This window comes from Antedon mediterranea, chromosome 6, assembly GCF_964355755.1.
Source record: "Antedon mediterranea chromosome 6, ecAntMedi1.1, whole genome shotgun sequence".
Classification (NCBI taxonomy): Eukaryota; Metazoa; Echinodermata; class Crinoidea; order Comatulida; family Antedonidae; genus Antedon; species Antedon mediterranea.
In genome coordinates this window covers 1147175-1161531 of record NC_092675.1, presented here as the reverse complement: position 1 = coordinate 1161531, position 14357 = coordinate 1147175, and the positions used below count along the sequence as shown (strand labels likewise).

Sequence of the window (14357 nt, the reverse complement as noted above, 5' to 3'; positions counted from 1 at the left end):
CTATTTTTTGCCGTTAGAAGAAAGAACGTTCCTATAAAAATTCTGGCTAGGCTTGCTTTTTCTAGTAGAAAGGAAACTAACAATAATTTTAAGTTTAGTTTCCATGAAATTACTATAGTATCACTACAACTTTTTCATTTTATTTGCTGCACGGAAGAAAAGTCAGCAAAAAAGTATCACAAACAAGTCAGCGATTGTCATATTATTATCTTCAATAATCAATCTTTAGACAATCAATGGCTGTGTGTCTGCATGTAGTGTACTTAAGGATTTAACTAGGCTTAAGATGACAAAACACACAACTATACATCATTTTAACCTGTTACGATTAATCTATCATTGAAAAATTGAAAATATTTTACTCTATAAAATGTGTACAATAGTATAACTGACAGGTGGCATAATCAATTTTGAAGAAAATTCTTTATTATTAAAAGATGCGTTGTTATTATAACATTTTTCCTCCAATACAGTCGTTTGTGTATTTTCTTTTCTTTCAATATTGTTAAGAAGACCCCATCAACCGCCAGCATATACTATTAACTATAAAGGGCAGTTAGTACATGAGCTATTCCTTCTGAATTATTAACATAATACGATAGATATACTTTGAACTTTATCCTTAATCCTGGGCACTAAGTAAAACAAAAATCAATAAAACAATATGCAAGACCACATATTGCTATGGAAACAGTAAATTGAATTATATCAGCTGCCAGGCCCTGGAAAGCTCTAAGAACATGAATCCTGCTGGGTAATAGAGGGTATCAAGGTGAGGAAAAATTACACTTGAACTTGGTACAAGTTGTCCGCCTCACAGTGGACATAGAACACACACTGTGATGTAGTGTCTAGGTTTACATTCTTTCCAGCATATACTGTAGTCTGCAAATGGCCATAAACACAGACCGAGCATTTATGGTAGCTTTAGAATCCACAGCAAGGAACCAGGCAAGGTTACAGAAGTATACTCTTAAAAAGTACAAATTTACACCCCTATTTATATGCTACGAATTCCTGTAATCCAATTTAATATTAGGCCTACAACATCTGAATCATTACTATGATTTAATTAACAAACTATATCATATCATTATATGATAGCTACCTCATGGGCATATCATTGAATTATGACAAAAATTAATTATTAGATCATATTTCAAATACGTTCAACAGTAAGACATCAATATAGGCCTAACTGAATTTTATGAAATTGATTCAGAATTATACCGAATTATATTACTGACTAAGGCTGTGTTTATACAACACCCTAAATTTGAACACGTCTTTAATTGTTAGCGTGTTGCACAGGCCGAGGTAAACCCCGCAAAAAAACCTTGGAGTTATATATTAAATCGTAATACCGTGTTATACCATAGTTCATAATCCTAAGTTGTATATACTCAAATGCATTATGAATTATATGAGTTTATTAAGGATTTTAATAAAGGATGATTTCGTTACAAATTTAGTATATTCAGTTATTGATTTTTTAAATCTGCTTTTGAAATTAGAAAAAAAAAATGTTTTAGAATTAGTATAAAACTATGCCACATTTTGCTAAATTATGCTAACATTTGATTAGCGTTAATGTAAGTGCTAAATCGGTTAAAATATCCAAAAATGCACAATTATCTACTAGATTTGGTCAACATTTTCACAGCACATACTTTTATTTAACGAGAGGTCAAAACAATACCCTGAGGACACTTCCAACACACCAACAGCAACCGGGAATCCACAAAATTTTAATTTTAATTTTCCGCCAAGTAGCCATTTTGCAATTAAAATCTCATTACACGGAATCTCTTCGATGTTATACAACACACTTCTCGTAGGCATGTTGAAATGCCTGTAATAGCGTGTTGTATAAACGCGCCCTAAGAACACCATTTTTAATTCCATTGATTATCGAAGGTTAAATAAACAATTGTGTATAGTCTTTATCAGAGATCAATTTGGAGTGTCATTGAAAATCTTAAGAACAAATGGTACTTTATCATTACTAGAAAAAGCTATGTGCTTAAAACAGTTTATTGATTATAAATTTGGAGTTTAAAAACTTAGTTTCTTAATTTCTTTCTTTTTTCACTCGTACTGGCTAGTTACAAAAATGCTTCTGAAACTCTGTAGCCTACCAGGAAAAATGTAGGCCTGCTGATTGTCTAGGTGGTTCAGAACACATATTCCTAACAGAAATTGAGTCCTAATTTTTATCAAAAAATTGGAAAATAATGATTGGCAGCAAACGAAAAAAGTCTAATCATAATATCATGGTATATTTTAATACAATGAATGTAATGCACTCGATATTAATGGATGTATATTCATATGGCATACAGTAACTAAATCCATTTCAATTAGTTTAACTGCAGAGTATACTAAATATAAACAAATCTCATTTAATTCTACTGTCAGTATTTTGCATATGGTTGATTGAGCATGGACATATTACATGTTAATTTCTCAATGTAGAATAGATCACATTAAGCCTGACTGATACTGCTTTCAAACAACGTTTACCTTTTTAGAAATAATAATTATAGTAGGTAGGTATGTGGGTACTATCTTCCCCTTCAAAAGCAAGTTTGGGATGGGGCTAGTGGGCTTATACTAGGGGATAATAGATAGTTATTATTTTAAGCCATATTCACAAGTTCAAACACTAAGTGCATGCAAACACACACTACCAAATTTGGGGTGGGCTTAATAGTACTCATGTTAGTAGCAATATGGAGAATTCTCACTCTTGAGAACGATCAAAGTATATTGATCGAAATGTTGAGAAATTCAACAGTTCTTTTCAGAACTACTGTATACGTAATTCCTAATTGTATCCTCTCTTCGGAAAGAGAGGGCTATATTTTCAGTTTATCCAGGTAAGCAGGAACGAAATAGACTTTATATCAACATATTCATTTTCCTATGCAAACCTTCCAAAAGTTTGATCAAATTGTCTGCAGTAACAGCATAATACTGCAAATCGTTTTATTAAAATGTATAACTGATAATTTTAGTAGCCACTAATTTTTTAATGATACATGTAGTACATTATAATCTGACCTATATATTTACTATCTAATAAAAATCAACTTACTGGTTGTTTGTTAGCTGCAAGAGACACTTTAAAAGCCGGACCTTCGTTTGGTGCTTGGGGTTCAATCCTTGTAGTAGTCGGCTTCCAAATTCTTGCCTCACCAGTTCTACAAATAAACAGAAGTTTACAAATAATCACAGACCCTCTAATTAACATAGAATTCCAATCAAGAAATACTATAATTCATAATCCAACATGAAATACATGGTGTAGAAGATGTAAGTACCGTAAGAGAAATAATTGCCAAAAAAAACAAACATACTAAATTAATTATTACAATTTATTCTTGAAATAATGTAGATATTGCAATTAAGGGATAATTTTAGGTTTCAAATGTTTGTTTATCCATTTTTTTCTCTCCATGGTTTTATATCTTTCAACACTATAAAAAAGGTTCTTTAGCACCAATAAAAGGGCTTAATTTATAATATATATAATAAAGCTCCTATCTTAAAAGGTTCTTTAGCACCAATAAGGGCTTAATTTAAGCTCCTATCTTAAACTATACTCTTTAAAGTAAACATTACCAAATAAAGTTGAATATTATTATTTTTAGTGTAATAGTCCTTTTAGTAGGAACATAAAAAGCTATACTGTACTTACCTTTGAATGTTTAAAGCAAGATCTCCAGTGGCTAGCTTAATTTTGTTTTGCGCTTCAAGATGGGTCATAGAGCTGGTATCCTCACCATCAATAGAGGTCACAATATCATTTGGGTACAGATTTTGTTTGGCTGCTTTGCCTCCAGGGGTTACCTATAGAGAGGTTGAATGCGATGTTATGATTATATTATGGCCCAGGTATGATTAAATATCTTGAAACATAATAGTTTTAAATAAATTATCAGACATAAGGACCTGTTTTTACATCCTCAGTGCTTCTTCAATTCAATGATGTATAATTATGGTTTTTTTAAAAGATTTTACAGAGGAAAAAATGTGCCAACAGCGATAATTCCTAAACAAAGTGTTGCACACCCTACACTAATGGGCAACACACCCAAGCATACAATATTACCATCATCATCTCTTAAGCTCTGTCTACACTATCAAACTTTATGTGACAACAAAATGTGATGTGCCCATACAGTATATGGACATGATGATGTGATATCACTACCATATTTGGGCATATCACACTTTTTTGTCAAACTAGTTTGATAGTGTAGACAGAGCCTTAGGGAGACATATTGCTTATCCATTTTACAAGTTAGGTTCATCATTTTAGTTTCTCTGAGTAGCAGTATGATAAATGTTTATGCGTTGATTGGGGGAGAACATGAGTTAAAAGATTGAATGTGAACAACAAGGAATAGGCGTAACAGTCACGCGTTCATTTCAGCAAATGTAATCAAAATGGTACACTTTATGTGTGTATATAATACAGATATTTGTGTGGTGGAGATCACTGAAAATTGTATATTCAATTCATAAGTAAATTCAGGTGTTGTTGAAATGCCAATTAAATATTCTAGCTTTACAATACAGGATTGTCTGTATGGCCCACTAATTGTAAGCTGTAAAGATACAAGGACAAACTGAATTGAATCCACCTTAAAATCTTTACAAAGATTTATTATACAAAGGTCTCCACCTGGAACTAATGGATGAAGAATTCAACAATTTGCAAAATCTTCACACCTCAGTGACTTTATACAAAAACCAATTTTTTAGCCATTCTGCTGCCATTAACATTTATGATGATCAATACAATTTAAAACTAAAAATTAATAGAGTTACTGGATTGTTGTTGGTTTTGAAATTCAATCTGCTTTATTAACAGTGGTTTCATTAATTAGAAAATATAATACTGTTTCCTCACATTTCATTTAACATTTTTTATACATACAACAATTTGTGTAGTGTTCAATCAAAACAGAATCAGTTGGAGAGATCTAGGATCTTAGGAAGAGGGGCGGGGCAGGGCCACGCCTAAACATGGTAAAATAAAGAGCTAATTTTTACAATTCCTTGAACTTTGTGTAATATGTTTCTAAATACATGGTTTTTTTTCTCTATATAAATTTGCTTTCAGATAAATAATAGCTGTTGACCATTTGTTGACCAATAATAGCTGTTGACCATTTGTTGACCAATAATAGCTGTTGACCATTTGTTGACCAATAATAGCTGTTGACCATTTGTTGACCAATAATAGCTGTTGACCATTTGTTGACCAATAATAGCTGTTCACCATTTTGTATACAAACAGTAAATTCGTACAAAAAATAAAATAATAATGATTAAAAAAAAACATTTCAAAAGCAGAGGGTGGAGATCCTCTTCCTCTATGATGACACTTGTGACAATGAAAACGGGACATAAAACCTACAAGATGAGAAACAAAACAAGACTAGTGTATTTGTGGTTGAAACAAAATGATTCATTTCTTAATCTCAAAAGTTAAAAAAAGTATAATTCTTCTATTATGATGATAAAACCATAATAATTAAATGATTTTATTTAGTAATCTTTTTCATCATCCTGGTCAATATATCCTAAAGTTAATCCAGGTATTAAATACCATAACTCAAATTCAAAGAAAATCCCCCAAAATGCACAAACAACCATTATAAAAGTGGTTTAAAATCATAATGGCATATGTTTCCCTATACTGAACACAGACAGGAACCAGATCAATGACCACAGTACTAGGGATAGTGATTTAGATGTTTTATGAAATGTTTGAAGCATGAGTAATTTACCTGTTTGCTATTTGAAAAAAAATGTCTGTTTTTTCCATTAAAATTCAGCAGAAAATTCACTGGTTTTAATACAGGGTCCTAAAATCTTAGCAGTTCTCAATTCTTAGGAATTGTTCTATTTTGCCCTTGTTTTACTTTTAATTTTTAATCTGAATTTCCGTCTGATGAAGGTTTTTTTAAAGTATTTTAATACTATATTTAATAAAAGCATGGTTTTCTTTAAAGTTTTAATTAGATTAGAAAATGATAGCTGGATGGTTATATTTGAAACACTGAATATCAGAAAAACATTTCCTGTAGATAATATATTCATGGGTGTATAAAATAGATTTTATACATCACTTCATGCATCATTCACTGGTCTAGCACATCACAAACAATTTCCAAAATATTTACAAAAAGCCGATAGCAGGCTTAGAATTAGATAGACCCCGAATCCTTAAACTGAGAGAAAATGCAAAAATTATGCAAATTAAACCAATTAACTGATAAGGAAACATACAGTAGGTATATGTTATTATAACATGGAGGTATACCTCCGTGGTTATAATAGTTTTTACTGAATAGGGATTCAATATGTTAATGTAATTTATAAATTACTATAGGGCATTTGCTGTTTTGGTTGTACTGTATTTACTGACCCTAACATCAAACAGGATGTATTCTGTTACTAGTAAATTACCTTGTCTATTACTGTATTACATTGACAATGCCATATAAGGATATGGTACAGAACATAGTATGGTGGGTGATTATGTAGAAAGTGAAAATGATGTCAAGTTCAACTATTATGTGTACAACAAGGAAATGAATAGACAAGAGGCAGTTAAAGTCACACATTGGGTGTGGAATTCTAGCTGCAATAGTTTTAATACTCTATCAAGTTAAATCTTCCTATTCAAATAGAAAACACAAGTCTGTCGTTCACAGGAGGGGTATCTTCGACCTTTCTGCAACCTGAATGTGTTATTTACAGTACATGTAAAGGATGGCCGAAAAATGCCAAACCTTTGTTTGGCCTTTCCAAAGAAATTTGTCTAAAAAATATGTTTCATTAAAAGGATAATCTCTGTTCTAAACACATTGGGGGATTTACAAGGTGGCTTAAAAACAAAAGGTGTGATTAACGGTCCCTCTATGGTTTAGAATGAGATAGGTTCAGTATGGTATACATAGTATGTAGATACAAATAATAGATACTATCTCCCAGGGTGTAATTAGGAGATCAACCAAGTAGCCCCTTATGTATATTATCAATATTTGGCAAGATAGATATTACCTTCACAATAAATATAGACCTGTCAAGAGTTTAGTTAGCAATTAGCTTTTATAGTTATGACTAATATGAAATAGGTGATAAATGGCGACAAACACAATACATTTACTAATACAAAAACTACCAAGAAATAATCAACAATGAGATTAACTCATGACAAAGAAAACCGCATAAGATAAAATCTGATCTTTTAAATGAAGCTATACAGAACTGTACACTGTTACTGATGAGCACATTGAACAAAATATTGTACAGTTAAAGACCCCTTCCCTGCAATTTTGGACGTTTTTTGGAAAATAATACATATATATCACTTTAAAAACATTAAACCATGTCATTCCTTGTCTTAAATGTACGTTTTATGGTAAATTATGATAAAAAGTGAGAAACAATGCACTACCTAAGTAGCTCGCGGCGATCGACCTCTCGTGGACGGTCTCAGGCCTAGCCTAGCTAGGCTTAGTTTTGTAGGCCTAGCTGGTAAACATCGGTAACGTACGAACATCGTACGCTAGCTATATACCTAGCCTGACGTTGTATAGTTGCTGCATTAATTGTCTTTCTATTTTTGCCAGACTCCGTTGATAAAAATTGGGGAAAACCCGGTATTTTCGCTGAAAAGTTAGGAGTCTTCCATTTGTTTTGGCTTCACGATCGATCGAAAAGTGGGCGAATTACAGGTGAAAAACAACAATATCAATCCGCGCGCAATGCATTTTGGGATTTATAGCGGGCCGCTATAATTATTAAAATCGATTTATTTTTCACATTTTTAACCGTTTAAAGACGAAAAAAGTTATCGCAATAGGACCATATAGTATTATTTTTACATTAAATATAGTTTGTGATCTTAAATTAGATCTAAAAAACGTAGGGAATGGGGCTTTAAGCACAAGTTTTACTGGTGTTGACTGCTGTGTTGTAGTGTAGTGTTGTTACACATACAGTTAATAAAGTAGTTAGTGGTTCACCTAAAAATGGCACATATGTTTAGTAAATTTGGCTTAGAATTTAGTATACAGCATGATCAGATGTGATAATATCTCTAGGCCTAAATCTCAATACAGTATTTAATATATAAATATGTATATTTTTAAAATTCAGAATGAAACTACCTTTATACTGTACATTTAATATAGTTATAAAAATGTGTTTTGGCATACTGTATACAGAAATCTAAAAAACTGCTTGTGGTTGATATTTGAACACTCTGAACCAACTAACTATCTATCAATTGAGGATGTTGTCTACCCATTGGTTTCCAATAGGTAACCCACACAGGTAACTGTAGATATAGGAAGAGGAAATCATACTGGTCTACATACATCTACCACTCAATACCTATTTAGTACTGTACTGTATTATTGTGAAGACATGGCATGACCAGTCAGTGGTGAAACGCCAGGCCTTGTCTTTTAAGGGGAGCAAGTGCGATTACTCACCTACTGTAACATACTCCTAATCTGCCCTTGAGGTGTGTGATTTACAACACGCTTAAATTTGGTCTACACCCCAAAATACAAACAGAACACTACAGTAAAGCACCCCTGAATGTATTGAGGAATGCAATTTTTTTTAGACAAGGCCTGTAACGCAAACAAATGATCCTGGTTTAGCCCTCCAATGCTAGGCAATTGCACTGCGACCACCAGTGATGGTTAAAAAACAGTTAAACAGCACCTATTTAAATTTACTTTAATTTTAATAAATTTATAATAATCATTACATATATATTATTTATACCCAGTTTTCAGTTCCCCTTCAATGAGTCACTTGTGTATGATAAATGGATGTTAAAACAATGTTAATTGCTAAAAAATTAATAGACAACCAGCTTATTTTACGGTTCATGACCATAGAACGATATCTCTACTTGTCATAAATGGATAATTCTATGAATTATCTAAGATAATGCAATAAAAAAATATTGTCATAATTTTTTTAGTAAAATGTTATTAAATGAAAAGTGCATTTTGTTGAATCTCCTTAGTTTTATTAAGATTGTTATAAATTCAATTCAAGCATGGCTACAATCTAGTCTACTTTTAAGTACTTTATAATCAGGAGAATTTCAGTTTAAGTTATTTTGGATAAAAAATAACATTTTTGTTGTTGTAACAAATGACTCATTTTTATAATAAGGAACCTGAAATCGATGTTATGAAGAAAAATTGTACAGCAAAAAAAAAAAGAAAAGCGTGAATTCAATGGTGGTGTGGATATTATCTTAAATTTCAAACTTACTATTTAGTAAATAAATCAAGCTACTTAGAAGATACTAAATTAACCAGTCCAGTATTAATCTATTCATAATTAATACAAGGGGGAACAATATTAACAAGTGGCCAACCGGTTACGAAAACCGTAATCCAGTCATAATATCGGCAATGTACTAGGTGTACTAGTTCATGCATCCACTGTCATAGACAGATGAATGAGCTCTAAAAATGTCAGCACCAAAATAACATGACCTTTACAGTAGGAGGAGAAGCATGTAGTTGTAAAGTGTAACATCACAAAATGTAATATGTCCACAGCGTCATGAACAATGATTGTTGGAATGGCGCTATAAAAAAGGAAATTATTATTATTAACAATTCACATTTGAAAGTGCAAAAAAATTAAGGAATTGTTAATAATAATGTGCACCAGTCTACTGCCTAATTTAATGCCTGAAGAAACAGGGGAAGAATATTATATTGTATCATCTTGGCTGAAGTCAACTCAATATATAATACCATACATAATTATTATACAATAATATACAAATGAATAATCAAACAGAAAGATTGAACAGTCATTGCATACATTGAATACAAAAAGGGACTTGTTGTTGTTTTGTATGTAGGTTCACGTGAACTTGAATTCAATAATAGGTGGATTGAGACATATTGCTAATACATAAAATGACCAACAGTATGTAATGGAAAAAACCCAAAAATTACAAAATGGAAAAAACTAAAATGTCTACATGTGTTATGAAATGTATTACAAACACATAAAACATCACTAAAGCAACTTGGATATGTCATATCCGTCATATCAGTAAATAATGGAATACAGACATCATCAGAGTTTATGTATGTTTTAGCAACTTATTCTCAAATTTAAAGTAATCCAATATTATCATTACCATGAAGGACACTGAGATGGATTTGATCCACCTTATCAACAACAGGCTAGTGACTTAAATACTTCAATGTGCAAAATATGGAAGACATGATCTCGTTCAATGAGCTTATAAAATCATTAAAATATCAAAATTACTTACCTTTGAAATTTGTAAAGGAGTGTTGAAGTCCTTGCCACCGGCTAGTCGGAACCCCCATGGTCCCGGGCCTGGTATTATCACTTGGAGAGCTCGGTCCATATCCACAAGAAATTATTGCTGATCCTTCTCTTCTGAAGGGGAAGAGAGAAGAAGCATTGAAGGGAGTTACACTCAGAACAGACCACACCATAAATGACTCCTTGGAATGCAAAGAATGTCGACAGGAAGTGGTTTCAAGCCGACTCCCTAGCTTCATGAAAAATTAATAGATAGGGAAGCCCTGGCCTGTGACAACTCAGCTTTCAATTGGATGGAATGTTCCTAGCTAAAATGTTCCTATTTTTAGGATGTTTGATGAACGAATGATGGTCACTGTAAGTCTTGAGTAAATACCTACATGAAAAGGCTAAGACATGAGTCAACACCAAAATACGTCATACAACAGTGGTGCTTTTGTAAAGAAACAATTATTTTAATCTTTGTAAAATCCCTAAATAAATAGCAGTTTTAATTGTGATTTTTGCTCTAACTTATGTCATACTTATACTGTACATACCCTTTTTTTAAACCAACATTTTGTGGACAAAATATAATATCTCTATGCTTTTTCTAAAGGTCTATTATTATTCGGTAGACTGTGCAACAAAATGTATATACAGTAATAGTATCTGAAAATTATGTTTTAGTAACGTCCCCGGCTAACAAAATATATTTTAATTTTATTCAAAAAAGCAGCTCTCCATCACAGTGTGTGAATGGCAAGCTTGGTTACCGTACCAACATTCTGTTTTTAAATGAAAGGGACTTATAAAGAAACTGGAAATAATTTATTTTATAAAGGAAGGAAAACAATATTGGTTTGTTGTACTGTATATTGTCAGTTTTTTTAAAATATTTAAATCTTATTTGCCACAATATCTAAATAGTTCTACATGAAGTTTTGCAGTCAGTGAGTTGTATTTATTAGTAATAGCAAGTGACATTTGTAATGCAAATTTAGTAACGAGCATTTTTAATGCGTAAATCATACATAAATTATCAAGTTGCTTTTTAAATTATTCAGTAGGCCTAATGACCAATTGTATCAGGCTATATTCAGTGATGTTTACGGTTTGATATTAAAACATGGTACTGTATAATGAAGCAGCAAACAACTGGCAGGCAATCACAAACTTCAATTTCATTTATTCCTCTAAAAATAGCAGAAAAATAAGGCAAAAGAGGATAATATAGGGATGGGGTTCATTTACATTACAATCAGTCATTATCATCATCATCAGTTTACAGGGTGTCCTTAAAAAACTCTGATCTGATCAAGCATTCCTTCGACTCTGCAAGTTTGCAAAATAAATTTATATTTAACATAGAGACAGAAAAAATAAAAAAATTGTCAACCCAACAGTATTGGAATGCAAAAATACAAGTACATTACTGTATTTGGCACATCGGCCTAGATTTGAAATAAGTATTTCTTCACAGGTGAGTGTTATAAAGTATCACTCCAAGCCATTGAATATTTTCAAGCCCTTTTTAAATTACTGTATAGTATTATGACCATAGCAAGCATGTTTAAACCAATCCCTATAAATAATCAATTGATAAACAAAATGAATATTAGTGTGGATGGAGCATTTGAAGTGAAGCAAATGGGATGGAAAATCACAATTAGAGGTCCTTGTGATGTACTAAGCACACAATAAAACAGAGGTCATGGGTATTTTATTTTCAAGGATTTAGCTCTCTGCTGAAGGCAATTAGTACTTTGGAACTTCTAATTAAAAACAACAGAAAAGGTTATTTTTAACAACAGCAATAGATAACACAAGCAAATAAAAAAACAAATTGGCTAGACATATTGAGTAATATAAACTTGATGGCTAGAACAAGCCACAGAGTAAATAACAGTTATAACAGCAATCAAGTTTAGGCCAACAACATCAACCACCTATAAATAAGATAATATGAAAGGCTATCAATTGTTATTTTTCAATTCAATAGGCCTAGTTATTGGTACTGGTATCTGAACTAACCAGTTGCTACTATACAGAGTTATGGTTCGGCGGTAAATGATACATTTCTGTACTTTTTATATGTTGTTTATTTTTTAAATAAAATGTCATATTACTGTAGCCTGGTGGTATTTATATCTTGATTGCAATAAATTTAAGTTTCACCTCTCCTGGTGACGCCAAGCATTAGTTCACAGTACAGAATGTACTGCAAGGTATTAGAGAATAAATGTGACATTCTTTGTACATACATAGAAACGTTAAAGATTCATCAGAGTTGAGGTAGCACATCAACCTGTTGCACAGGAAATAATACAGTTCATACCGGAAAAAGGTTCGACAATGAGCCAACCGCACAAACTAATCACTGATACAGCCAGTGTTTAAAGTACACAACAAAATTATAAGTGTGCACAAAATACTAATTCAGTTCAATTCAAGATCACATCTATCTATCTAGCAAAGAAAAAAAATCAGCATGGATCTTACAAAGATTTTACATTAGTATTTGGTTGTAATAAATGAAAAAATGATACACCAGTACTAACTCCATTTAAATGACTAACCTATTGTCCTATGAATGGGTTTTAAAGTGAAATTTCCCCTTTTATTTTACCTTTGATAAAATATTCTATTCATTGTGACAAAAACAAGTTTTTCTCTAGGAATATCTTCTCTTCTTTTGTAGTGTCTGAATTTAATCACAAAAAAAGACACAACACAACTACTGTATATCTTTAAAAATATGCTATGGATGGTCAATTATATATAGTAGTGCATTACTGTATTTTTCATATATGGCTATAATATATTGACCATTCACACTACACTAGGCATAAAGTAATACTTTGTGGGCTAGGGGAAACACTATATGGGCTAAGGAAACACTATACTAGGGAAACCCCAGAAAATCAAAAACAAATAGATATAACAATGTTTATCAGAAACTGGTTGAAGAAACTGATTGAATAAACTGATTGAAGAACTGACTTAAAATGACTAATTTTGCTTGCATTGCCATCCTCTCCTCCACCCTCTCTTAAAAAACTGTCCCTCTCACTCTTTTAGATTTAACAAAACAAATTATTAATAATAATATAGAAATTCAATCTTATATATTTTTTGTTTTTAATGCATTGAAATCCATGTACTATAATGGTGTTACAATTTTATGGAAATCTGGAAATAAGTTGATTATTTATATAAAATTACTAAGCTACTCAAAATCTACTCTATACAGAGGACAGATAGATGCCGGTAGATAAAGGGGCCCTGTAAAATAAAAACAGACTACCGCTGGCGCTGACAACCATAGGCTTAGCCGCCTTTTTAATCTAAGGACTGAAAATGCGACTGTCCGGTGCCTAAAAAATATTTAAAAGAAGTAAAATTTACATTATGATTACTCACGAAGTATATTAAAGTGTCATGAATAACTGATCTTGTTTATAATTTGTCCGACAATACAATGATGTAAGTGTAAACTTAACCCACCCGGCGGCAGGCGACAACTCTGATGAAGATGTTTCGCATGAGTGATTATGACGTCTGTCCACCAATGAGATGAGTTTTTAATTTATAATATCAGGTTCAATAATATAATGCGATATTGAAGTTAGTAATATTATAATAAATAACAAATTATAAGCAAATATAAAAAAAATAGTGAGGACTGGTACTTTTATGAAGATTTTGAGGAGGATGGGGTGGGCGGGTTACAATAGAATATTACGGGAAAAAAGGATTTTTTTAGAAACCTATTATTACTGTTTGCATTTTTAAATTGTATTAAAATTGTAAAAGTTTTACATTTTTATATTATCGAATTTATGTAAGCCCTACTCTTTTCAGAGGGTGATGGTAGGCAATATTTAGCATATTTTTTTTTAATATATTGTAAACTTTGTAGTACAGTATTAGTATTCTTGATATGTTGACGCACTTTTCATATAGCATTGAGTGCCAATGTCTTATGTCAATGAATAATATTCACTACATGC

The 14357-nt window shown here is 31.8% G+C and overlaps 1 protein-coding gene across 9 annotated transcripts in view; it reads right to left on the bottom strand.

Moving 5' to 3' along the window:
- The window catches only part of LOC140052333 (PDZ and LIM domain protein 5-like), a 39119-nt gene extending 25237 nt beyond the window's left edge, over positions 1-13882 (bottom strand). For 5 of the 9 annotated variants that reach the window (XM_072097849.1, XM_072097851.1, XM_072097852.1 and 2 more), the window contains exons 1-4: positions 13768-13881; positions 10349-10479; positions 3701-3852; positions 3098-3203 (exon numbers count right to left, since the gene is read on the bottom strand). In XM_072097849.1, the coding sequence (XP_071953950.1) occupies positions 3098-3203; positions 3701-3852; positions 10349-10447 (357 nt within the window). In that variant the 5' untranslated portion in view covers positions 10448-10479; positions 13768-13881. Of the gene's footprint in view, positions 1-3097; positions 3204-3700; positions 3853-10348; positions 10480-13767 lie in introns of all 9 variants that reach the window. The other 4 variants (XM_072097844.1, XM_072097845.1, XM_072097846.1 and 1 more) reach the window with 1 other exon arrangement.
- Between the last annotated feature and the right edge of the window lie 475 nt (positions 13883-14357).